Raw genomic sequence first — 27,945 nt, forward strand, 5'->3', positions numbered from 1 at the left:
AGTACTAATTCGATAAGAAATTAGTGATGAGATGCTCTAAGTTTGGGGGGTGAGATATCAGAAACCAAATCTCTCAAGGCAGATGAAACAAAGTGTACACAAAAGGACACACAATGTCTGACATCTTATAGGTCCTGCCCCCTGCCATTTTTCCCATTGTGTTTTGTGTCTGGGCAACAGTCATTAAGTCAGGTTCTCTTGTCTGTATTTTTACTTCAGACAGATAAGGGGCAGGACAGAGAAAATGTTCCTGAGAAGCATCCTTCTTTGGGTTTAAAATTGGTCCCATAATCTGAGACTCTACTGAAGGAAACAAAGGTGATGGCAATAGGAGGAGGCAAGGAGTATCACAACAGTGACCAGTATTTGAAGGAGCATTTTCTCAGAACATTTGAGAAGGTTTTTTTTTTTCTTTGCTTTTTCCCAAAACATACTGCAATCGTTAATCCCACAAAGTAACTCTGTTAACTTCAGTGAGCGGGATCATGATTGTTCTCAGTAAAAATGCTGAAATGGCTTCATTGGGGATACTGGGTTGTGTCTAACGAGGTTACCTGGGAGGTAGGTTAGTTTGTTGAAGGTCATTTCCACAAAGAGCTAATTTATTGAACAAGCAATTTATCAAATGGACTAGTGTGTTGTCATGTTGTCTCCATAAGAGAATTTGAAGGACTACTCAGTTTGTTTCTGCCTTAGCTCCTCGCTGCTGCGGTTGGAGTCTGAAGGACAGATGGGAGAAAGACTGAGTGGATATAAGAAGATCATCTTGAATGGGAAGAATTCTTAGCAGTATATATATTTTTTTCACCTCAGTCTCTAGGTACAGCAACAAAAAGTTGGGGCAGACAAACATTGAATACTTTCTTTCCAGAGTATATTCTTTTAAATATATTTATAAATATATACCCCACTGTGAAGAAATCACATACTCCCTGGTGTTTCTCTCTTTACCTCTCAAAGTAGCTGCAGGAAGCTAGAGCAGAGACACATTCAGCATTCTTTAAAATATTGTGATAAAAAACGAAATGATCTCCAGCCAACTAAAATTAAACTGTCATAGGAATAAATTTGGCAAATTGGCTATTTTCAGCAAATTAATTCAGAATGGACCTTCTCCTCAGTGTCTAAGATGGAGTGCTTTTCTTTAGAGTCAAAGACCTAAACCCTCCAGGAGAAACATTTGTTGGTTTCCGCCTTGGACACTGAACATGTGGCTTTCTGGGAACTTCCTTGGCAGCAGCCCCGTGGCAGGACAATGGGCAGACCCTCTGGTTGGGGCCAGAGAAATTATACATGGTGCTACCCCAGGGTCCAGTTTTGGGTTTTCATCTTTGTAAAGACCATGAATCAGCTTCAGAAAGAACAACATACCCCATCACATTCCATATCTGATTCTTAGCGAACATTTGAGAAATGACTTGGAAACAAGTTTCTAGTGGGACACAACCAGAGAAAGCCTTCGTGAATAGAAGGACCAACATATGGAGGTTTCATATCTCAGGAACATAGAATACTAAGATATGAGTTTTTATATAGCACAGCTTCTAGTCCAAAAAGAATCACTGAAATTTGCTTGGAAATTTAAAAGCTTAAGAGTAGTTGCCTGCCTTCTTTTTGGTTGTATACCTGAATTTCAAGCTTATTGAAAAATACAGCTTATATGATAATATACATTAAAGCATGATGCTGCTGCTGTGTGTGTGCTCAGTCATGTCCAACTCTTTGTGACCCCATGGACTGTAGCCTGCCAGGCTTCTCTATCCGTGGAATTTCCCAGGCAAGAATACTGGAGTGGGTTGCCATTTCCTTCTCCAGGGGATCTACCCATCCCTGGGGATCAAACCTGCATCTCCTGCATTGCAGGTGGATTCTTTACCACTGAGCCACCAGGAAAGCCACATTAAAGCGTAGACCAAAGCCTAAGAATGCAGGCTGGCTATACACCAAAAGGGGTGTATGTGTGTAGCAGATTTTACAGAGAATGAGATCAAGAAACTGAAAATGTTTCTGTACTGGATGGAAATGTACAGGTAATATATAAAGGTCGTCAGTTATATTCCCCTGTGGCTGCAAAATGGACTCTTGAAGAACTCAATGTGAACAAAGGCAGTAATGATTCCAACTTTTAGATACAGTATACATAAGAGTTTTGTAAGGGGACATACATTCCAAGAGATTTCATGGTGATAATTTAATGTCTAGTTTTATTTACCCCTTGTTGACCATAGTAAATTCTTCATGGAGGCACATCACATGGATTGCTGCATTATTTAAGAGTCAATAGTAAGAAAACTCAACATTCAAAAAACTAAGATTTAAAAAAAAAAAACTAAGATCATGGCATCCGGTCCCATCACTTCATGGCAAATAGATGGGGAAACAATGGAAACGGTGACAGACTTTATTTTCTTGGGCTCCAAAATCACTGCAGATGGTGACTGCAGCCATGAAATTAAAAGATGCTTGCTCCTTGGACGAAAAGCAATGACAAAGCTAGACAGCATATTAAAAAGCAGAGACATCACTTTGCTGACAAAGGTCCATCTAGTCAAAGCTATGGTTTTTTCAGTAGTCACGTATGGATGTGAGAGTTGGACCATAAAGAAGGCTGAGTGCTGAAGAATTGACGCTTTTGAACTGTGGAGTTGGAGAAGACCCTTGAGAATCCCTTGGAGAGCAAGGAGATTAAACCAGTCAATCCTAAAGGAAATCAATCCTGAATATTCATTGGGAGGACTGATGCTGAAGCTGAAGCTCCAATACTTTGGCCACCTGATGTGAAGAGCTCACTCATTAGAAAAGACCTAATGCTGGGAAAGATTGAAGGCAGGAGGAGAAGGGGTTGACAGAGGATGAGATGGTTGGATGGCATTACCAACTCAATGGACATGAGTTTGAGCAAGCTCTGGGAGATGGTGAAGGACAGGGAGGCCTGGCTGCAGTCCATGGGGTAGCAAAAAGTTGGACATGACTGATTGACTAAACAACAACAAGTAAGAAAAAAGTAAGTGAGCTACTTGCTTTGGTGCTTTAGTTGAGTGAGGCAAGTTTCAGTTCAGTCGCTCAGACGCAAGTTTATGTTATGGAATTTCGAAAATGAACTTGGTTAAGGATGATACATAGGGGACCCAGCTGAATATGACTGATTTTCTTTCATTCACTCATTCATTCAATTCTAATTAAGCTACAACTACATGCTCAATACTGTACCAGGCACAGTGGGAGATACCAAAGACTGTTTCAATGAGTAACTTATGATCCAGTTAGAAAAACGTGCCTCACATGGAAACAATACAAAGTAATACATTGTTCTCAAATGATGATTAAACTAGCTAGGATTTATGAAGTACTTTTCAATGAGCCAGGTATGGTTGGTGCTAAGTGCTTTATATTCATCCTCTTGTTCAAAGCCACCCTAGGAGGTAGGTATCATTATTCCCATTTAAAGATGAGAACATTGAATTTCAAACAGGTAAAACATGCCAAAGTTCACACCATTTGTAAATGGCAGAACTGGAATTTGAACTCAATTTGAACAGATTCCAAGACCTAAACTCTTGCTAAAGAAACATGGGGATTCAGAGTATGGGGATGACTAATAGGAGAGAAGAGCTGAGGGGGGCCCTTAAAGAAAAGAGGTTTCAGATAGGCGAGGAGGAGGTCTACCGGGTCAGTTTAGTTCAGTCGGTCAATCGTGTCCGACTCTTTACGACCCCATGGACTGCAGCACGCCAGGCCTCCCTGTCCACCAAGCATACTATAAATGCATGGAGAGGAGCAAAGGAATTCAGGAAAAGCTTTTAGCTGAGCTGTCATATTATGGGACCAGATTTTGGTAGAAAATGAATAGTGGGCCGAAGATGGTAAAAACAGTGGGTAATTATCAGCCACGAAAAACGAATGCTAAGTTTCAAGTTGTAGGCCTGAAGGTGGACCGCAGTTCAGGCCAGGTGAGCTTCTCCCAGGTGCCTAGTGTTGAGGCTGCAGGCGCGGTGAGCAGCTGGGGGTACCTGCCCTGCCCCAGTCTGTCCCTCTCTTCTCCTCTCTGGGTCCCACTAGTCTGCTTCCGTTCGTGGGCAGAGACGCGCCAGGGCAGAGCTGCTCTTCTGGCCTGCAGAGGGGTGCCCAGGCAGCCGCGGTGGGCGGGCCTATTTCTCCCACCCAGGAGCCCTCCCTACGGCCGCTTGAGAAGCCTGGTCGCCCGCCAGCAGGCAGTTCTTTATCTCCCCAACTCTCAGCTTGCTGCTCCGCAGCGCGGGCGGATCTGGAGGCGGGGCTAGAGGGCGGGGCCAGGGATGCGATTGTGAGCTCATCTCAGAGCAGGGCGGGCCAGCGTCCAAGCGTTTTAGAGGTGTTCTGCGCCTCCGGCCCGGCGCCGCGGGTTGCGCTCCGCGCCGGGGGCGTAGCGGGAGGCGGGCCTGGGGCGGGTCCAGGGGGCGGGTCCGGGACCTCCAGATGCCCGCGACGGAAGGGCCTGTTTCAACAGCCCCGGCTGTGGTCGGCTGCTGGCGGCGAGGTAAGGGGCTCAGAGAGGCAAACTGGTTCCCGCCCGGAGCCAAGTTCCCCGCTGCTCTCGCGGGCCACTTCGTTTTCCTTCCCCCGCGGGCCGGGACTCGGGGGGTTCGGTTCCGCGGCGGGGGCGCGGCCAGGGGCGGGACTGTGAGTGGGCTGCGGCGGGCGGGAAGGATAGAGTTCGTGGCCGGCCTCGAGGCCGCCTCGCGACCGCCTGCAGACGTAAAAGGCTTGGAGGGCGCAAGTCGCCCCACGCCTGGAACCCAGTTCCCTACTTCTCCTGCGGGGTTGCCAGGGACCCGCGAGCGTCGGGAGCGTGTCGGGCCTGGTCGAGGTGGGGTCGCCGTAGTGCCAGCCCCTATCTCCGCCTTCGCGCCTTTCTACTGTAAGAAAACTAACTGGCTTGCTTTCCAGTCATACTTTGGTTCTGTCGTTTTTAAAAGTCCCTACCTCTTACCCCCGGGCTCCATCCCGAAAACTGACCGAGGCTGTGACTGTTTGGGAACCAGGCCCGCTCGGCGGCCGCAGCCCGGGCGACCCGCCTCCTTGCAACGGGTCGGACGCCGCGGCCCGGGAGCAACGCGGAGATGAGGAGCAGGAGCAATTCCGGGGTCCGCTTAGACGGATACGCGCGGCTGGTGCAGCAAACGATCCTCTGTTACCAGGTAAGAAGGGACCACGCTGAACTGCCCTCTCGAGGCACTTATTCTCCTACTCAGTCCCCTCTCGTGTCCTTAGACTTTGCAGTTATGAGGGTTGTTTTTTTTTTCCCCCCTTTAAATCCAGTTTTGCTAGCCAGTGGTTACTCCTCACCCCCATTCCCACCTCGTCCACTTTCCGAATCAGGGGACCGAAGGGCTTTGGGACTACACTTCACGGGATTCTTTGACTACTGTTTGGGATCTAAGATAGGAGCCCTTTAGATGCCCTGGATACAAAATGCGTCTTTTTGCATGGACTCAGCTTCTTTCGGATGGAAGGAGGTGTGTGTAGATTGGACAGCACACTGAATGAGGATGGTGAGCTCTGGACTGTGACGACAGTAGATAGGAGGGGAGAAATTCTGGGGTGTGTATCCCACTCCCGGTTGTGTGGCGACGGCTGCTATTCTGCCCTTGAATTATCTTGTTAGAGACCCACCTGCGAGGGCCTTAGGGCTTACTCTGTTGCCCTCATTTTACTGATGAGAAATCTATGGGCCAAAAAGGTTACTGCAGGTAGCAGGGTTAGACCCAAACGCAGTTGTTCTCTCAAGCTGGAGGAGATCTGTGAAGCTTCTCATGTGGTGTGATGTCTGAATATCTCCTGTTTTGTGTTACTCGGCTAAAGTTATGTGTGGACCAACATGTAAGACCCCTGGACTATTTTTATTCTTCCTGAAGACAGCAGCTGTGTTGCTTGCCTTCAATCAACAGCAACTATTTATAGGACCTGATGTCAGAGAAGGAAGTGGCATTCCATGATAGAGGCCTGGTCCCTCCCAAGGCACTGACCCTTTTCCCTATAGCCAATTTCACAGGCTTGTTTCTTCATTCAGGAAATATTTGTTGTGTACCTATTATGTGCAAGGCACTCTGTCTGGTGCTGGCCTACAAAGAAGAGTAGATACTTGTAGGGCAGTGAGATTCATGTGTAGGGGATAAGTTCACAGTCCCTTGTTTGAAACTCTTGACGTCAGATGCGGTTTGCAAGTCAGAAATGTTTGGATTTGGGGTGGTATACATATATTGAATATTCCCTAGTAACTGCAATGAAATCTAGGCAGCACCCTTAATCAAACACATTATTGTTTTCCACATCGGAATATGGAGATTATCACTGAGTAGGAAAAGTGAATACGGAAAGCAGTTTCACACCAATTCAGGTCAGCGTTTTGCCATCAAATGAGCTTGCTGAAAACTTATGAAAACACTTTAAGTTTTTAGAGCATATTGGGTTTTGAAATTGCACGTGAAGGACTGTGATTCTTATTTTGGGAGCCTTGCCCCATTTGGGGAGCATGAAGGAGTACTGGAAGAGATGATGTTCAAGTTGAGAACTGAAGAAGTAGGCCAGCAAATGGGGGTGATTTTTTTTTTTGCCTTCCTCTTTGAAGTAGATTATAATTACTTATACACAGTGGTTTAAAAACCCAAGTTGAAAATCCTTGCTGTTCATTACTGTGAAGGAGCTTTAAGGAGAACTGATCAGTCTTGGTAATTGTGTCACACCTGGGTTTAATCTCTATAGCTCTTTCTTCAACTAAAGGTGTAACAGTTTCCCACCTCTCTGAGTCCAGGCCCTTACCTGTAAAATGAGGATAATTAACACCTGTGATTAGTGCTCAGTATCTCACCTGCTCTCCCCACCTACTAGGCATTAGTAAACAGCGCTGTTGGTGGTGGTATAATTTTGATACGTTGTTGTTAGTCGCTGAGTCATGTCTGACTCTTTGTGACTCCAGGGGCTATATAACCTGCCAGGCTCCTCTGTCCCATGTTATTCTCCAGGCAAGAATACTGGAATGAATTGCCATTTCCTTCTCCAGGGGATCTTCCAGACAGGGATTGAACCCAAGTCTCCTGCATTGGTAGGAGGATTCTTTACCACTGCACCACCCGGGAGGCCCTAATTTTGATATAGGCCACACATATTCAGGCCACAAGTCCTCGCCTCACCACCCTGGTCCAGGATGCTGCCTTTCCTGAGGGCCCTGATATAGCTACTAATTACTTTCTGGTCTTTGAACATAATTACGTCTCCCCGTGGATTCTGTGAGATCCTTAAGTGCAGAGACCTCATCAGTTTTATTCTTTTGGCATGAAGCAGTGCTCCAGGCACATGAAAAGTACCTTTATGTCCTTGGTGATGAAATACCTTCTGCAGGCTCTGAGCCTTCCTAATGACCCAGCTATTGATCCAGGCTTACCTTCCCTCAGGAGCAAAAGAACTGTCTTCCCAGTAAAGCAAATCTGTAGCATTGGACTTTCCTCTCCAACATTTTAATGATTATAAAACAGTTGTCTGAGCCTTTAGTTGTATTTATTTTGGGGGTAGTTGGTGAGAAGACCTCATGTTTGGCCTGTTTTTCTCTTCGTGACTGCACAATGAAGCTTTCCTGATTAACCAGAACACTCCAAGTATAGTTCGGTTGGAACGCCCATGATTGTGCACATGTGGAGTCACAGTCCTTCCCACCTTCCCCCACCTCGAAGCCATTCCACCCCAACAGCTAGTCTTCACAGCTGTAGAGTGCTAACCCATTTAGGGCCCCCTCATCGTTTCTGAGTGATCTTAAGTCACCTATCCAGTCAGTAAACATGAAAGAGCAATTTTATGTTACGCATATTTTAAAAATAATTTTATTTTATTTTTGGCGTGCTAGGTCTTCATTGCTGCATGGGCTTTTCTCTGGTTGTGGAGAGATGGTGCTTGTACTCTCTAGTTGGGGTGCACAAGCTTCTCATTTCGGTGGCTTCTCTTGTTGGGGAGCACAGGCTCTAGGGTGTGCGGGCTCAGTAGTTGGGGCTCGTGGGCTCTAGAGCGCAGGCTCAATAGTTGCGGCGCACGGGCTTAGTTGCATGTGGGAGCTTCCTGGATCAGGGATTTAACCCATGTGTCTTGCATTGTCATACTAATTCTTTACCACCAGGGAAGCCCTATGTTATGCATGTTTTTACCACAGTAAAAAAAAAAATGAGCTGGACTGTAAACGAGTGGTTTCTAAAGTTTATGCTGGATAGGTTTATGCTGTGTTCTATAGAAAGGTGCAGATGTTTATGAGGCAGTTTTCACTGTCAGCTGATACAAGGCTGACCTCTGTTTCTGATGTGTTTTTTAAAATATAGTTGATTTACAGTATTACTTTCAGCTGTATAACTTCGTGATACAATATTTTTATTGTTTTCCACTTAAAGTTATAAAATAAGGGCTATATTCCCCTGTGCTATACAATATATCCTTGTAGTTTGTCTCATACAAAGTAGTTTTTACCTCTTAATTCCCTACCTCTGTCTTGCCCCTCCCCTTCCCTCTCCCCACTAATCATCACTAATTTATTCTCTATATCTGAGTCTGTTTCTGTTTTGTTATATTCCTTTGCCTTATTTTTTAGATTCCACATATAAATGATAAAATACAGTATTTGTCTTTCTCTTTCTGACTTATTTCACTAAGCCTAATACCCTCTAGGTCCATCCACGTTGTTGCAAATGGCAGAATTCATTATTTCTTTATGGTTGAGTAATATTCCAATATATATACACCACATCTTTATTCATCCACCAGTTGATGAACACTTAGGTTGCTTGCATATCTTGTGTATTGTAAATAATGCTGCTATGAACACTGGAGTGCATGTATCTTTTTAAATTACTGTTTTTCTTTTCTTTGGATATATACCCAGGAGTGGACTTGCTGAATCATATGGTAGTTCTGTTTCTCGTTTTTTAAAGGAACTTCCATACTGTTTTCCACAGTGGCTGCACCAATTTACATCTTCACCAACAGTGTACAAAGGTTCCCTTTTCTCCACATCCTTGCCAACATTTGGTATTTGTGTTCTTTTTTATGTTAGCTATTCTGACAGGTGTGAGGTTGTATCTCATTGTGGTTTTGATTTGCATTTCTCTGGTTAGTGATGTTGAGCTTTTTAAATTGAGATCAATTTACTTTGATTTCACTTATTAGAAATCATTTAACATTAAATATATTGAACTCATAATTATTCTTTAGTTTGAGATAATACTTTGTTTATATCAGCTGGCATATCAACTAATTTCCCTTTCCTGTGTCTGTGAAAGAATATTTTCCATTAGTCGTTTGTAAGATATACTTACTGCAAAACTTTATTTGAATATTTAAGGCAAAGAAGGAAAGAGCTGTATTTATAAAAGGGTCCTTTTGCAAGATTGGTTTTGAATGTACTGAAAGTATTAATATAAACTTTAAGTAGAGTATCTGCTTAGATACTCCTTGAGAGTCCCTTGGATGCAAGGAGATCAAACCAGTCCATCCTAAAGGAAATCAATCAGTCCTGAATATTCATTGGAAGGACTGAAGCTGAAACTCCAATACTTTGGCCACCTGATGCGAAGAACTGACTCATTTGAAAAGACCCTGATGCTGGATAAGATTGAAGGCAGGAGGAGAAGGGGATGACAGAGGATGAGATGGTTGGATGGCATCGCTGACTCTATGGACATGAGTTTTGAGTAAGCTCCAGGAGTTGGTGATGGAAGGGAAACCTGGCGTGCTGCAGTCCATGGGGTCACAAAGAGTTGGACATTCCTGAGTGACTGAACTGAACTGAAGGAGTATCTCCAAAGTATTCAAAGTATCTTTTAAGTATTTGTTGACTTAAAAATTTTTTAAAATTTCTAGATTTATTTTGACCCTGAGAAGAAATACTAACTTTGTACACTTTTTCAGTATCAGCTCTGTTTGAAGGCTCATTCATAAAAGTGTTAAGTACAAAGTGGTGGTAAGAGAATATGGATAGGAAAGAAAAATAGAGACTTCTCTGGTAGTCCAGTGGCTAAAACTCCATGTTCCCAATGCAGGGGGCCTGATTTTGATCCCTGGTTGGGGAACTAGATCCCACATGCCACAACTAAGATCGAGAACAGCCAAATAAATAAGTAGATATTTAAAAAAAGAAAGATAATGATCAAAGCAGTGTTCACTGTAACTGCAGATAATTTTGTATAAAAACAGGCACGAGATCAGGACAGTCAGTAAGTATTGCTATCTAGTCATAATAGAATTTAAAATGAAAATAGGATAACTGGAACATGGAGTATGGAACAAATTGTAATCATAATAAAGACTAATTTGAGGGAAGGTTGAAAGAAGATATAATTAAATACTGGGAAATAACATGGTAGAAGAATGGGAGGAAACTGGGAGTTAAAGTGTTCTAAGGCCTTTATGTTAAAAGGAAGGTAGAAGTTTTATATATTTTGAGTCAAGAGGTTATGTTTAAGTCTTACCATTAAAATTAAGTGGAAAAGATAACTTTAAAAATAATGGGAGACTATCAAGCTACCAACAGTATTTTTTAGAGAACTAGAACAAATAATTTCACAATGTGTATGGAAATACAAAAAATCTCAAATAGCCAAAGCAATCTTGAGAAAGAAGAATGGAACTGGAGGAATCAACCTGCCTGACTACACTACAAAGCTACAGTCATCAAGACAGTATGGTACTGGCACAAAGACAGAAATATAGATCAATGGAACAAAATAACAAGCCCAGAGATAAATCCACACACCTATGGACACCTTATCTTTGACAAAGGAGGCAAGAATATACAATGGAGAAAAGACAAATCTCTTTAACAAGTGCTGCTGGGAAAACTGGTCAACCGCTTGTAAAAGAATGAAACTAGAACACTTTCTAACATCATCCACAAAAATAAACTCAAAATGGATTAAAGATCTAAATGTAAGACCAGAAACTATAAAACTCCTAGAGGAAAACATAGGCAAAACACTCTCTGACATAAATCACAGCAGGATTCTCTATGACCCACCTCCCAGAGTCATGGAAATAAAAGCAAAAATAAACAAATGGGACCTAATTAAAAGCTTTTGCACAATGAAGGACACTATAAGCAAGGTGAAAAGACAGCCTTCAGAATGGGAGAAAATAAGAGCAAACAAAGCAACTGACAGAATTAATCTCTAAAATATACAAGCAGCTCCTGCAGCTCAGTTCCAGAAAAATAAATGACACAATCAAGAAATGGGCCAAAGAACTAAACAGACATTTCTCCAAAGAAGACATACAGATGGCTGACAAACACATGAAAAGATGCTCAACATCACTCATCATCAGAGAAATACAAATCAAAACCACAATGAGGTACCATCTCACGCTAGTCAGAATGGCTGCTATCAAAAAGTCTACAAGCAATAAATGCTGGAGAGGGTGTGGAGAAAAGGGAACCCTCTTCCACTGTTGGTGGGAATGCAAACTAGTACAGCCACTATGGAGAACAGTGTGGAGATTGCTCAAAAAACTGGGAATAGAACTGCCATATGACCCAGCAATCCCACTGCTGGGCATACACACCGAGGAAACCAGAATTGAAAGAGACACACGTACCCCAATGTTCATCGCAGCACTGTTAACAATAGCCAGGACATGGAAGCAACCTAGATGTCCATTGGCAGACAAATGGCTAAGAAAGCTGTGGTACATATACACAATGGAATATTACTCAGCCGTTAAAAAGAACACATTTGAATCAGTTCTAATGAGGTGGATGAAACTGGAGGCTATTATACAGAATGAAGTAAGTCAGAAAAAAAAACACCAATACAGTATACTAACGCATATATATGGAATTTAGAAAGATGGTAGCGATAACCCTATATGCGAGACAGCAAAAGAGACACAGATGTAAAGAACAGGCTTTTGGACTCTGTGGGAGACAGCGAGGGTGGGATAATTTGAGAGGGTAGCGTTGAAACGTGTATATTATATGTGAAGCAGATCGCCAGTCCAGGTTCGATGCATGAGACAGAGTGCTCAGGGCTGGTGCACTGGGATGACCCTGAGGGATGGAATGGGGAGGGAGGTGGGAGGGGGAGTTTTGGGTGGGGAACACATGTGTGCCTGTGGCTGATTCATGTCGATGTTTGGCAAAAACCACTACAATATTGTAAAGTAATTAGCCTCCAATTAAAATAAATTAATTAATTAAAAAAAGAAAACTTGAAAAAAATAAAAATAATGGGAGAATAAAGAAAATTTGATCACTCCGAGAGAAGGAAGGAAAAGGGTACTTTGGGAGTGAGTAAGTGAAAGTTGCTCAGTTGTGTCCGACTCTGTGTGTCCAGCTGTAGTGCATGGAATTCTCCAGGACAGAATACTGGAGTGGGTAGCCTTTCCCTTCTCCAGTGAGAGGTGCTTGGGAAGTGAGAGAGTTTTTTTAGAAAGCACAAAGGACAAAACAGGAAGATGCAAATAAGTCTATAATAGTAACCACAACAAATGTTAATTTTTAAATTAGCCAGATAATAGAAATTAATTTTTAAAAAGTTGTAAATATATATGTGATTTATGAGACAAACGAAAAACAGGGGCTACTTAAAGGTTGGATATATAATTAGTGAGACAAGATATACTATACAAATGCTAACCAAAAATAAGTTGATGTAATTTTATACTAACAGGCAGAGATTTTGAAATTTAAAATAATTCTATTAGGAATTCAGAAGTGTCGTATTACTAGATGATATATGGATAATTCACCAAGAAAGCAATTTTAAACACACAGAATATTAACAACATATCAATAGTTTCAAAATGTATAAAGCAAAACTTGACCACTGCTAACAAATCCATAACCATGGTGGGAATTTTTAAATTCCTTTCTCACAGATACTGCTTTATAGATAAAGCAGAGAAATAATTTGGACATAGAAAATTTGAGCACTTCCATAAGAAACAAACTTGATCAAGTATACATACATAGAATTCTGTGCCCAACCAATAGAAAATACTTATTTGTTTCAACCTTGCAAAGTATATTTTTCAAAAAATTAGGGTATAAAGGAAATCTTGAAAAATACTGAAGAATCAGCTTTATGTATACCATATTATATATACATATACACACACAATATCATGGATCTAAGAAGAAATTATAACAAGTTATGAAATATTTAGGGTTGAATGAAAACACAGGCATTCTAAATACCAATTTATGGAATATTGTTAAAGTGGGATGTAAAGAGATGTTTATATCCTGAAATGTGTATATTAGAAAAGAAGAAAGATTAAAAAATTTATGAACTCAAGTTGAGAAAAGGACAACAGAGTGTACCCAAGAAAATAGATGAAAGGAAATAATAAAAAGGCCAACAATTAATGTAATATAAAACAAACATTAAACATTGACAAGACCAAAAGCTAGTTTTAAGAAAGACTAATGAAAAAGCAAACTTCTGTCAGGGTTGATGTTGTTTAGTCACTGAGTTGTGTCCGACTTTTTGCGACCCCTGAACTAGAGCCCACCAGGCTCCTCTGTCCATGGGATTTCCCAAGCAAGAATACTGGAGTGAGTTGCCATTTCCTTCTCCAGGGGATCTTTCTGACCCAGAGATTGAACCTGCGTCCCCTGCATTGGCAGGTGAATTCTTTATCACTGCACCACCTGGGAAGCCCCAGGGTTGATGGGGGAGTGGGAAAAAGGACATATAAACAATATTAAGTGAAAATGAAAAAATACTATGAATAATTTTGGCCAGGAAATTTGAAATCATAAGCGACAGTTTTCTAGATAAATATTACCAATATTAATGCAAGAAAAAAAATTACATCCTAATAGACTATAACCATTAAAGAAAATTGAATTAGTGAAAAAAAATCCTAGCCCAAGATGAGTTTATAGACTAGGACTGAGGAACATTTAGAGGTTTATTTATTCATTCATCTTTGGAGACGAAGAATTTGGCTTTTATTCTGAGTGGGAAGGGAAGTGGTAAGAGGGTTTTGAACAGATGAATGATGTTTGAAAAGAAGCACTCCGCTGGCTACATGGAATATAATGTGTCAAGGTGCAAAACAGGCAGCTTCTGCAATTGGAGCATGATGGCTCTGACAGTGGTTGTAATGGAGACAGATAGGAATGGTTGAGCTTGGAGAAATTTTTGGAGGTGGAGATAAGTTTTACTGGTGGATTGAGTGTACAGCATTTGGAGAAAGAAAAGCTAAGAATGACTCCAAGGTTTTTGGCTTGAGCAACTGGTAGGATGGAACTGCTTTTTAGTGAAATGGGGAAGATGGTGGAGGAGCAAGTTTCTGGGGGAAGATACGGAGTTTTGTTAATTTTGAGGTGCCCATTAGACATCTAAGTGGAAATGGTAAGTAGACAGTTGAATCCATGAGTCTAGAATTCAGGGCAGAGGTCGGGAGTGGAGATGAAAGTCTCGGAGTTGTTGGTATACGTGTATGTGGTATTTAAAAGGTACTGAGACGGGATGAGATCACAAGAGTGAGTGTAAACAGGAAGAAAGTGGAGAAAACCACTAGACCATTCAGGTATGACCTAAATCAAATCCCTTATGACTATACAGTAGAAGTGAGAAACAGATTTGAAGGACTGGATCTGAGAGACAGAATGCCTGATGAACTATGGATGGAGGTTCGTGACATTGTACAGGAGACAGGAATCAAGACCATCCCCAAGAAAAAGAAATGCAAAAAAGCAAAATGGCTGTCTGAGGAGGCCTTACAAATAGCTGTGAAAAGATGGGAAGTGAAAAGCAAAGGAGAAAAGGAAAGATATACCCATTTGAATGCAGAGTTCCAAAGAATAGCAAGGAGAGATAAGAAAGCCTTCCTCAGCAATCAATGCAAAGAAATAGAGGAAAACAATAGAATGGGAAAGACTAGAGATCTTTTCAAGAAAATTAGAGATACCAAGGGAACATTTCATGCAAAGATGGGCTCAATAAAGAACAGAAATGGTAGGGACCTAACAGAAGCAGAAGAGATTAAGAAGAGGTGGCAAGAATACACAGAAGAACTGTACAAAAAAGTTCTTCACAACCCAGACAATCACGATGGTGTGATTACTCACCTAGAGCCAGACATCCTGGAATGTGAAGTCAAGTGGGCGTTAGGAAGCATCACTACAAACAAAGCTAGTAGAGGTGATGGAATTCCAGTTGAGCTATTTCAAATCCTGAAAGATGATGCTGTGAAAGTGCTACACTCAATATGCAAGCAAATCTGGAAAACTCAGCAGTGGCCACAGGACTGGAAAAGGTCAGTTTTCATTCCAATCCCAAAGAAAGGCAATGCCAAAGAATGTTCGAACTACCACACAATTGCACTCATCTCACATGCTAGTAAAGCAATGTTCAAAATTCTCCAAGCCAGGCTTCAGCAATACGTGAACCATGAACTTCGAGATGTTCAAGCCGGTTTTAGAAAAGGCAGAGGAACCAGAGATCAAATTGCCAACATCCGATGGATCATCGGAAAAGCAAGAGAGTTCCAGAAAAACATCTATTTCTGCTTTATTGACTATGCCAAAGCCTTTGTGTGGATCACAATAAACTGTGGAAAATTCTGATTGAGATGGGAATACCAGACTACCTGACCTGCCTCTTGAGAAACCTGTATGCAGGTCAGGAAGCAACAGTTAGAACTGGACCTGGAACAACAGACTGGTTCCAAATAGGAAAAGGAGTCCGTCAAGGCTGTATATTGTCACCCTGCTTATTTAACTTATATGCAGAGTACATCATGAAAAACGCTGGGCTGGAAGAAATACAAGCTGGAATCAAGATTGCCGGGAGAAATATCAATAACCTCAGATATGCAGATGACACCACCCTTATGGCAGAAAGTGAGGAAGAAGTAAAGAGCCTCTTGATGAAGGTGAAAGAGGAGAGTGAAAAAGTTGGCTTAAAGCTCAACCTTCAGAAAACTAAGATCATGGCATATGGTCCCATCACTTCATGGCAGATAGATGGGGAAACAGTGTCAGACTTTATTTTTGGGGGCTCCAAAATCACTGCAGATGGTGATTGCAGCCATGAAATTAAAAGACGCTTACTCCTTGGAAGGAAAGTTATGACCAACCTAGACAGCATATTAAAAAGCAGAGACATTACTTTGCCAACAACGGTCCGTCTAGTCAAGGCTATGGTTTCTCCAGTGGTCATGTATGGATGTGAGAGTTGGACTATAAAGAAAGCTGAGCTCCAAAGAATTGGTGCTTTTGAACTGTGGTGTTGGAGAAGACTCTTGAGAGTCCCTTGGACTGTAAGGAGATCCAACCAGTCCATCCTAAAGGAGATCAGTTCTGCGTGTTCTTTGGAAGGACTGATGTTGAAGCTGAAACTCCAATACTTTGGCCACCTGATGCGAAGAGCTGACTCATTGGAAAAGACCCTGATGCTGGGAAAGATTGAGGGCAGGAGGAGAAGGGGACAACAGAGGATGAAATGGCTGGATGGCATCGCCAACTCAATGGACATGGGTTTGGGTGGACTCAGGGTGTTGGTGATGGACAGGGAGGCCTGGCGTGCTGCGGTTCATGGGTCGCAAAGAGTCGGACACGACTGAGCAACTGAACTGAGACTGGATGAGATCACAAGAGTGAGTGTAAACAGGGAAGAGAGGACATTTAAAGAGGAGCTTTCCAAAAATGGGGAGATCCAAAAGATGAGGAACCACCCAGGGATACTGAGAAGCAGCAGATGAGGAAGTAGGAAAACCAGCCAAGGGTGGTTGTCATCCTAGAAGCAAGTGAGGAAAGTGATTCAGCGAGGAGTGTTGGGTGAAAGTCAAGTAGCAACAAGACTGAAAATTGAGCTTTAGATTTAGCCGTGTAGAAGTCATTGGTGATCTTGTCAAGCAGTTTGTGTGGGTACTAGAGGAAAAATTGGTTGAGATGAGCTCAAGAGCTAAGAGCAGTATTTGCATGAAGATGTGAGGTTGAGAGGGGTTTATGTGAGAAGTCATATATCTGGTAGAAATGACCCAGTAGATAGGGGAGAAATGCGAGAGTGGGAATTACTGGAGCAGAGATAGTTTATCCATCAAAACAAGAGGGAAGGCAGGGTACGCGGGCACAGTGTCCTCTTTTGGTAGTTTCTACTTTCTCAGTGAAACACAAGGCACAGTCATTAGCTGAGAGTGAAATTGAGGGGGGAGGGAGTTATCAGAGGTTTGCAGGGAGGGAAAAAGATTTGAAATTGTTAAGAGAAAAAGGGAATGAATGGTCCAGGGATTTCTAGTATGATTGTTGGACAGCACTAAGGGTCATTAATTTTGAGCAAGTTCAACCTGTATGGCTGTGTTTTTCTCTAGCTATACAGGTCCACCCCCAGTGGCAGGCAGAGTCACATTTAGCCAGAGATGGGGTTTTTGTGTGGTGAGTACAGTGCAGTGAGGAACAAGAGATTAACAAACAACCCCTATCTGAAATGACAAAAGATAGAGGAATAACTGCCAACTCCTTTTATGTAGCCAATATCCGAAGATACTGTAGTCAAATAAGACATAATATTTATGAAATATTATTAATGGAGGAAATTCACTTATGAATATTGATGTAAAGTATAAGGTAATAATACAGTGAAGCCAACAATGTATTAAAAATAGATCATAATCAAGTAAAGATTATCTCAGTAATACAAGGAAACTTAAGAAAATCTATTAATGTAATACCACATTAATAAAGGAAGAAAAGGCTTCAACTTTATCTGTATCATTTTATTTATTTTTTAAAAAGAAAGGGATCTGGTATTATGGTGGAATGCTTTCCTTTGTTGGGTCTGAGTGATAGGTATTGGTTACATTGCTTTCCTATATGTTTGAGATCTTATATTGTAAAAATTAAGGCTATATTAATAAACATAGTCTAGGAGTAGCCTAAGAGTCAACTTGGATTCCTTCTGTTCCCTCTTGCCCCACCAAAAAGTGAGAGAATGTACTGATGAGTTAGATCACCAAAATCTGTCTCAGCTCCATCCACTTCTGTCCCTGTCCACTGCCCCTACCCTAGTCCAGGCCACCATCATCTCATGCCTGGACTGCCCCTCTAGCCTCCCAGTTGCTTCTTGCTTCCACTCTTGGCCCCTCATCCCCAGGAGTAAGCATCCTTACATCAGGCACCAGATTGCACTACTCTCCTGCCTACATCCTTCCCATGGCTTTCATCATTCCTAGAATACAATGCAGTGTTCTTCCAAACATTGCAGTCTAGCTGTAGCCTAGCTCTCCAGCTTCTCTCACCACCAGAGGTGTGCTGGTAAAGGGTTAACAGCTGGCTCAGCTGACTTGAAAACTTGGCTTCTTTATCAAGAGCCATACCAGGAGGGAGAAGTGAGAGAAAACCACCCCCAATATCTTACGCCCAACAGCAAACTCTTGATCTTTCCTGATATATCTGGATACCACCGCTCATGGGGAGCCTCGAGTTAGCAACCCAGGAGTCTTTTTGACCCCTTCTTTTTTCCTTTCTGGCATGTATCTACTTCATCACCAAGCTTAGCTGATCTTCTCTCGACTTCATCAGCTGCTTCTGCTCCACTCTACCATCACCACCCTCCTCGTTAAGCCACCAGCCTTGCCGCTCTCTATCCCTATACTAGCTTCCCTGCCTGTCTTCTCTCTGCAGCCACTCTCAGTCCCTTCCCAGTTTTTCTCCAGACTGCAGCCAAAGTGGTCATCTTCAAAGCAGTTGTGCCCTCCTGCTGACCCTCACTCTGGGTAACATCTTAACCTCCCTTCTACCTCGACTCCTCCGGGGAAGCCTTCCCTCCCTCCATGATGCCCTCACAGCATGACACACATCCCCTTTGCTGTACTTAACTGAGTTGGAATTTTACATCTACTTATGTGACTTAAAATGAATGAATTCCCACTAGACTATAAAGTTCACTGCACAGGACCAAGGATTTCTTTTGAATTACTATTTTATTCTTAGCACTTAGCATGTGCATGTGTACTCAATCGTATCTGACTCTTTGTGACCCCATGGACTGTAGCCCTCCAGGCTCCTCTGTACATGGAATTTTTCACACAAGAATACTGGCGTGGGTTGCCATGTCCTCCTCCAGGGGATCTTCCCAACCCAGGGATCAAACCTGTGTCTCTTGCATTGACAGGTGAATTCTTTACCAGTAGCCCCTTGGTCCTTAGTACCTGGCAGTTTGTAGAGATTTTAAAAACATTTGATTGAATGAATTAATGAATGAAATAAAATGCTTACCATGTAGTCTGTGTGCTATAGTATGGGCATTAGTATGTGCAGTTAATTAATGACTACTGCTGTTGTTGTTATTTATCAGACCTCTACCATACAACCATCATGTGGGGGTTCTTAGAACCTAATTGTGTTACCATAAAAAGAGACTGGTCCAAAGTTGCTGCAACCTGTCTTCTGTTCTTAGTTTCGTTTACTCTAGGAGGAATTTATTTAATAGTCACGATGGGAATGAGAATAGAATAGTGGTGGACCAGGGCACGCACAAGCATTCTGGGCAGCACTGAGATGAAAAGGGGCCGAAATGGTACTTTTAGTCCATAGTCAGACAGGAACTATCTGACTGATGGTTATCTGGTCTGTGTGTCAGTTCAAGAAAGGAGCACTTGATAACATTCTCTCCTTCCTAGTATTATCCCAGGCCCTGCCTTCTGCCATCTCCCACTTTAGTTCTGTTTAGGGGCAGCCAGGAGGAGGGCTTTTGCTGTGCTGTTTTCAGGACAGCCTTTAAATATTTTACTGACAGATGAAAAACATTTGAGTACTTCAGTGAAAATCCTTGAACCTTCATTTACAAGGACCATGTTTCCAGTTTTGCAGGGATCCAAAAGATCATCTACTCAGATCACCCAGTCTGCTTTTACAGTTGAAGAATTCCAGACAAGGGAGGAGTTGTTCAGGTGTTCGGTCATATCCGACTCTATACAACCCCATATACTGCACCATGCCAAGCTTCTCTGTTCCTCACCATCTCTCGGAGCTTGCTCAAACTCATGTCCATTGAGTCAGTGATGCCATCCAACCATCTTGTCCTCTGTCATCCCCTTCTCCTCCTGCCTTCAATCTTTCCCAGCATCAGGGGCTTTTCTAATGAGTCAGCTCTTCACATCAGGTGGCCAAAGTATTGGAGCTTCAGCTGCAGCGTCAGTCCTTCCAATGACTATTCAGGACGGATTTTCTTTAGGATGGACTGGTTGGATCTCCTTGCAGTCCAAGGGACTCTCAAAAGTCTTCTCCAACACCATAGTTCAAAAACATCAGTTCTTTGTTACTCAGACTTCTTTATGGTCCAACTGTCACATCCGTACATGACTACTGGAAAAATCAGCATTGACTATACGGACCTTTGTTGGCAAAGTAATGTGTCTGCTTTTTAATATGCCGTCTAGGTTTGTCATAGCTTTTCTTCCAAGGAGCAAGTGTCTTTTAAGAGAGTTGAGGGGACCTTTTCAGGGTCATCCTTTTTTTTGAGCTGACAGCCCCATGATAAGTGCTCAGTCTTGTTGGAAACAGGCCAAAGAGTGGAGATAAATACTTAAGACACACCAGATTGCTGTGAATACCAAATTACTTTGCATTCCCTAATAGAGTGAAGTAAATATCACATCTGCCTCAAAATAATAGGTGGGGAGAACATAATTAATGTTCATAAAATTACATTTAGAGAAGTGGTTCTTAATCAGATGGGTTACAGACCCATTTGAGAATTTGATGACAGATGAATATCTTATCTTCTGGGAAGAATGCTCACAAAAAAGTTCCGGGAAAAAAAAATTCCAGGAGTCTCAAGGACCTCTAGCTTTGTGCCCTGACAAAGCCCATCTGTGGACTCCTGACGGACATGCTGAAGAGCCCAGAGGCAGAGGAACGTGTGTGGTGCCACCATGCTCTCAACCCGTTTTGTTGTTTAGTCGCTCCATCATGTCTGATTCTTTGTGACCCCATGGACCGTAGCCCACCAGGCTCCTCTGTCCATTGGATTCTCCAGACAAGAATACTGGAGTGGGTTGCCGTTCCGTTCTCCAGGGGATCTTCCCAACCCAGGACTGGAACCCATGTCTCTTGTATTGGCAGGAGGATTCTTTACCACTGAGCCACCAGGGAAGCCTGAGCCTAATAGAATAAAAGTCTTATTGAAAATATCAAATAGTGACATTTGCAATTTTCCTGTTCAGGTGAAAGGGTGCTAGCGTGGCACCCAATCATCCTTTGACACCTCTGATTTAGGTGTGGCCAGGAGGATTCTCACAGCCCTTCTGAGTGTGGATCTGTTCTGTAAGTTTCCACAACATCAGGCTAAGGACTAACACCTCAGGCTAAGGAATTGGCAAGAGAGGCAAAGAATTAAAATCTTCCTAAAGAGTGGTAGTCATTTACACATTTGATTGTAGCTAAGGGGCCCAGAGTGGTTTCTGTGAATTTTGCAAGTTTGAAGATGAGTATTGGGTTCTGGAATGAAGCTAGAATGAAGTGGATTCCTGTAACGGTTGGCTTCCAACCCAGCTTGTTTGCCTATAAGCCATCATTCAGTTGTAGGAGATGATAAAAATGTGCCGGCCCAGGACAGCTTGCAGCTTGTGCATTATTTGTAAACCCAGAGGGGGAAATTTCATCAGCAATTTAGAAAAAGACATGATTTGAAAGTAAGAATTGCACACCTGTGATCTCCCTAGGTAAAACATGAGCCTGCTGCATGTTAGAGCTTAAGTTGTCAACATTATTCTCTGAAAGCCTGAGGTTTACATACCAAATTATGCAAAATCTACCTTTTAAACTGAAGGAAAAAATAAAGGTTACTCATATAACCAGTAGTCTCAATTATAGATGCGATCATTTTAGAACAAATGCTATTATAATTCCTACTTAAAACTCTCAAGCCCAAGGTATTGCCCTTCCCCATCCCCTTTAACATTTCGAGCAGCAGTTGCTAGAACAAAATTCCCATACACTAAGTGAATTTAACCAGTTTTTGTAATAGAAATTCTCACATTCTGTTTTGCCTTCTAGCATAGGGGCGATGGGGAAGGGCGGGAGGGACAAGTAATCATGTGTTTTCAACATTTATCCTAGCTTCTCTTAGGTATTTTGTTTGAATAGTTAAACAATATATTCCTCCCTTGGAACTGAGCAAGGTGGTGGCATGAACACAGCAATTCTTAATCCAAAGGAAAGAGGACCAACGGTAGGAGTTAGCTGGGAGGCCTCTGACCTCTGTCCCTTGGAGCATAGGAAAGGCAGCTCCAGGAAGGCTTCATGAAGGAGGGAGTATATGAAGGAGGGGTGTTTGCTAGAGGGCATTACAGGTGGAAAGAAGAGTGTGTGCACAGGCCCAGAAGTACGAGAACAGAACACGTGCAAGAAATATTAATTCAGGTTTTCTGGGGGGCTAGGGAAGGAGGTATGGGTGGTGAGGCTAGATGTGAGAGGAAGAGCCAACCCATGATGAGCCTTGTATGGCTGCCTGAGGGACTTTGATTTTATCATTGGGTTGGAGAATTCTTGTGTGGGTTTGTTTTTTTTTTTTTGCCTTTTACTTTGTATTGGAGTATAAGCCAGCTAACAATGTTGTGACAGTTTCAGATGAACAGTGAAGGGACTCAGCCATATATATACATGTATCCATTCTCCCTGAAACTCCCCTCCCATCCAGACTGCCACATAACATTGAGCAGAATTTCATGTGCTATACAGTAGGTCCTTGTTGTTGTCCATTTTAATGTAGCAGTGTGTACAGGCCCAGTGGTGAATCTGCCTTCGATGCAGGAGCCACAGGAAACTTGGGTTCGATTCCTGGGTCAGGAAGATCCCCTGGAGGAGGGCATGGCAACCCACTCCAGTATTCTTGCCTAGAGAATCCCGTGGGCAGAGCAGCCTGGCGGGCTACAGTCCATGAGGTCACAAAGAGTCAGACACAGCTGAAGCGACTTAGCACTTTAGCACAGGCAACCATAAGTTCATTCTCAGAGTCTGTGAGTCTTTCTATTTTGTAAGTAAATTCATTTATATCCTTTCTTTTTAGATTCCACATATAAAGGATGTCCTTCTCTGACTTAACTTCCCTCGGTGTGACACTCTCTAGGTCCATCCATGTTGCTACAAATGGCATTATTTCATTCTTTTTAATGGCTGAGTAATATTCCATTGTATATATGTACCACATCTTCTTATCCATCCCCCTGTTGATGGACATTTAGGTTGCTTTCATGTCTTGGCTGTTGTAAACAGTGCTGCAATGAACGTTGGAGTACATGTATCCTTTTGGATCATGTTTTTCTCTGGATACATGCTCAGGAGTGGGATTGCAGGGTCAATGGTAGCTCTATTCATACTGTTCTTCATAAGTGGCTGCACCAATTTAAGTTCCCACCAACAGTGTAGGAGGGTTCTCTTTTCTCCACATCCTCTCCAGCATTTATTATTTGTGGATTTTTTGATGATGGCCATTCTGGCTGGTGTGAGCTGATATCTCATTGTAGTTTTGATTTGTATTTCTCTAATAATTAGTGATGTTGAGCATCTTTTCAGGTGCCTCTTGGCCATTTGTATATCCTCTTTGGAGAAACGTCTGTTTAGGTCTTCTGCCTGGTTTTTTGATTGGGTTGTTTGTTTTGATGCTATTAAGTGTCATGAGCTGTTTGCAAATTTTGGAGACTAATCCCTTTTCGGTCACATCATTTGCAAATCCTTTCTTCGAATCTGTGGGTAGTCTTTTTGTTTCTTGTTTCCTTTGCTGTGCAAAAGCTTTTGAGTTTAGGTAGGTCCCATTTGTTTTTATTTCCATTATTCTAGGAGATGGCTTGAAAAAAGGTACTGCTATGATTTATGTCAGAGAGTGTTCTGCCCATGTCTTCCTCTAGGGGTTTTAATGTGTCTGATTTCACATTTAGGTGTTTAATCCATTCTGAGCTTATTTTTGTGTATGTTGTTAAAGAATGATCTAATTTCATTCTTTTTACATGTAGCTGTCCAGTTTTCCCAGCACCATTTGTTGAACATTGTGTAGTCTTGCCTCCTTTGTCATATATTAATTAACCATAGGTGCATGGGTTTCTTGGAGAAGGCAATGGCACCCCACTCCAGTACTCTTGCCTGGAAAATCCCATGGACGGAGGAGCCTGGTAGGCTGCGGTCCATGGGGTCGCTAAGAGTCGGACACGACTGAGCATCTTCACTTTCAGTTTTCACTTTCATGCATTGGAGAAGGCAATGGCAACCCACTCCAGTGTTCGTGCCTGGAGAATCCCAGGGACAGGGGAGCCTGGTGGGCTGCCGTCTGTGGGGTCGCACAGAGTCGGACACGACTGAAGTGACTTAGCAGTAGCAGTAGTAGACCAGTCTTTGTCTTTTGGTTTGGAGCATTTAACCTGTTTACATTTAAGGTAATTATTGATAAGTATGATCCCATTACCATTTACTTTGTTGTTTTGGGTTTGTTTTTATAAACCTTTACTGTGTTTCCTGTCTGGAGAAGATCGTTTAGCATTTGTTGAAGAGCTGGTTTGGTGGTGCTGAATTCTGCTTTTGCTTGTCTGTAAAGCTTTTGATTTCTTCTTTATATGTGAATGAGAGCCTTGCTGGGTAGAGTAATCTTGGTTGTAGGTTTTTATCTTTCATCACTTTAAGTATGTCCTGCCATTCCCTTCTAGCCTGAAGAGTTTCTATTGAAAGATCAGCTGTTATCCTTATGGGGATCCCCTTGTGTGTTATTTGTTGCTTTTCCCTTGCTGCTTTTAATATTTGCTCTTTGTGTTGATCTTCGTTAGTTTGATTAATATGTGTCTTGGGTTGTTTCGCCTTAGGTTTATCCTGTTTGGGACTCTGGGTTTCTTGGACTTGCGTGGCTATTTCCTTCCCCATATTAGGGAAGTTTTCATTGAAATCTTTAGGTCATTTCAATTTATTTTTGTATATTGTCCAAGGGAGTGTTCAAGCTTCATTGTTTTACATGTGGCTGTCTAGGTTTCCTAGCACCACTTGCTGATGAGACTGTCTTTTCTGCATTGTATATGCTTGCCTACTTTGCCGAAGATGAATTGATTGTAGGTGTGGGGGTTTATTTCTGGACTCTTTATTCTGTTCCACTGATCTATATGTCTGTTTCTGTGCCAGTACCATGGTCTTTTGATTACTGTAGGCTTGTAGTATTATCTAAAGTCTGGAAGAGTTATGCCTCCAGCTTTGTCCTTTTTCCTCCGGTTTGCTTTGGCAATTCTGGGTCTTCTCTGGTTCTGCATAAGTTTTAGGATTATTTGTTCTAGTTCTGTGACAGATGTCCTGGGTAATTTGATAGAGATCACATAAGCCCTACATTTAATCTGTAGATTGCTTTGGGTAGTATGACCATTTAACAATGTTAATTCTTCCAATCCAAGAACATGTGAGTGATATCTTTCCATGTATTTAAATCATCTTCCATTTCCTTTACCAATGTTTTATAGTTCTCAGCATGCAAGTTTTTCACCTCTTTGGTTAGGTTTATTCCTAGGTATTTTTTATGTGATTTTAAGAGGGGTTGTTTTTTACTTTCCATTTGTGATATTCCATTGTTAGTGTAAAGAAATGCAGTATATTTCTGTATGTTAATCTTGTATCCTGCTGAAATTGTTTATTCTGGTAGTTTTTGTGTGGAGTCTTAAGGGTTATATGTGTATATATATATAATCATGTCATCTGCATATAATGACAGTTTTACCTCTTCTCTTCCAATTTGGATACTTTTAGTTCTCTTTCTTGTCTGATTGCTGTGGCTAGGATTTCCAATACTATGTTGAATAGAGTGGGCATGCTTGTCTTCTACCAGATTTTAACAAGGCTTTCAGCTTTTCACCATTATTATGTTGGCTTTGGGCTTGTCATCAATAGCTTTTATTATGTTGAGATATGTTCCCTCCATATCTACTTTGGTAAGAGTGTTTAACTTGAGTGGCTGTTGAATTTTGTCAAATGCTTTTTTGGCATCTATTCAGATGATCATGTGGTTTGGCATTATTTTCTTTTTTCTTTTAGCCATTCAGTAGGTATGTAGTGGTATCTCACAGTTGTTTTAATTTGCATTTCTTAATAGCTAATGTTGGCCCTCTTTTTATTTGCTTCTTTTATTTATTTATCTGTATATATTCTTTGGTAAAGTGTCTATTCAAGTTTTTTTTTAAACCAATTTCTCAATAGTTGTTTTCTTACTATTGAGTTTTGACTGTTCTTTCCTTTTTTTTGAGAGAGAGAGTTTTTTCTATATTCTTGTTGAATAAGTGACATTCAAATAGTTTCTCCCAGTCTATAGCTTGTCTTTTTATCTCTTAAATGTCTTTCACAGAGCAGAAGTTCTTAATTTTGAAAGGGTTCAGTTTATCAACTTTTCTTCTATACATGGTACTTTTGGTATCATGGCTTATTCTACCTAATTCTAAGTCATGAAGATTTTTCTTCTGTGTTTTTCTTTTAAAGTTTAATAAGTGTACATTTTACATTTAGGTCTTGGATCCATTTTGAGTTAACTGTGTAAGAGGTGAGATTTAGATTGAGATTCATTTTCTTGCATGTGGATGTTTAATTGTTCCAGTATAGTTTATGTTTAGACATTTGTCATATTTGTGTGGATCTACTTCCAGTCTCTGTTCTGTCCTAGTCACTGTGTGTGTATCCCTTTGCCTCTTGTCTAGGTACATACACATGTAGGATTATTATGTCTTCAGAGTGAACTGACTCTTTCATTATTATGTAACATCCCTCTATATCCCCAGTCATTTTTTTGCTGTGATGTCTGCTTTATCTGACATTAACATCTCAATTGTTTCCCCCTCTTGTAGCTACTCTAAAGAGTGAAGTGAAGTGAAAGTTAGTCATGTCTGACTCTTTGTGACCCCATGGACTATATAGACCATGGAATTCTCCAGGCCAGAATACTGGAGTGGGTAGCCTTTCCCTTCTCCAGAGGATCTTCCCAACCCAGGGATCGAACCCAGGTCTCCCACATTGCAGGAGGATTCTTTACCAGCTGAGCCCCAAGGAAAGTCCCAAACCCTAAAGAGTAGAGTTTCAGTTATTACTTTAACACTTTTTCATAATTCCAAAAGCAAAAGGCCAGTAATTTATTACCATATTAATCTATGAGCACTTTAGATTCAGTAATTGGTGGGCTGTGGAGAACAGAAGAGTTTCCTGTGCTTCACAGCTAGCAGGTGAGGTCAGCAAGACAGCATAGTTGTTCAGTTATTCACATAATGATTGTTCAGTTACTTGCTTCTCATCTCTGGGAGAGGCTTCCACATCCCTATCCTGTTGAACTTAGGAATGGTCATGTGCCTGGCATTCATCACTGAAATGAGAGAGGAAGTGGTATGTGTCCGTTCTGGTGAGCACCTGTAAGAGGCAGCTCATTGTTTACTGTGTCTGTCTTCTCTGCTATGAGATGGGCAGTGTTGTGGGGGTTAGCTTGGTTCCTAGCGGCAAGATAGCACAGAGCAGAACCACAGCTGAACATGGATGGACACAAGGCATGGATGAGAAATACAAGCCACCAACATTTTATTCTTGTTTGTGACTGCAGTATAGGGGTCAAGGCCTGGGCCCAATCCATTCTAGGCCTCAGGGCCCTTCCTTTTTTTCCTTCTTTGAGAAATAGGAATCAGGAACAGCACTTCCCCTAAATAGAAATGAAAAAATGTTGGAGAGCGGCCTACAAATGACTGAACTTGAAAGACAAGCTGTCCACTTGTTTGCCCTTTGCTTTTACTGAAGGCACAGTTTACGTTTGGCTCATCTGTGTTGGTCCGCCTCTTCTACAGTTAAGGGATGTCATTGTCAGTTCTGCAGGAGGAGTGCTAAGTCTCAGCACAGGTTTGTGCTACTGCACTAGGACACTACCATTGACTCTTTGCAGCTCTCCTCGTAGCTTCTCCCTCCTCTTCCTTAATGGTGCACCCATTCTTGAGCACTCT

The 27,945-nt window shown here is 41.9% G+C and overlaps 1 protein-coding gene across 7 annotated transcripts in view; it reads left to right on the forward strand.

Annotated features, from left to right (window-relative positions):
- Positions 1–4,316: 4,316 nt before the first annotated feature.
- PHKA2 (phosphorylase kinase regulatory subunit alpha 2) overlaps positions 4,317–27,945 on the forward strand; it is a 92,226-nt gene continuing 68,597 nt past the window's right edge. For 5 of the 7 annotated variants that reach the window (XR_014076003.1, XR_014076004.1, XM_081566529.1 and 2 more), the window contains exons 1-2: positions 4,317–4,516; positions 4,956–5,177. Coding sequence is in view for 5 of the 7 variants with exons in the window: in XM_081566529.1 (XP_081422655.1) it covers positions 5,100–5,177 (78 nt within the window). In the remaining 2 variants the exon portion in view is untranslated. Of the gene's footprint in view, positions 4,517–4,926; positions 5,178–27,945 lie in introns of all 7 variants that reach the window. The other 2 variants (XM_081566534.1, XM_081566531.1) reach the window with 2 other exon arrangements.

The sequence above is a fragment of the Giraffa tippelskirchi genome, chromosome X, assembly GCF_054371585.1.
Source record: "Giraffa tippelskirchi isolate mGirTip1 chromosome X, T2T-mGirTip1v1.2.pri, whole genome shotgun sequence".
In the NCBI taxonomy this organism is placed as follows: Eukaryota; Metazoa; Chordata; class Mammalia; order Artiodactyla; family Giraffidae; genus Giraffa; species Giraffa tippelskirchi.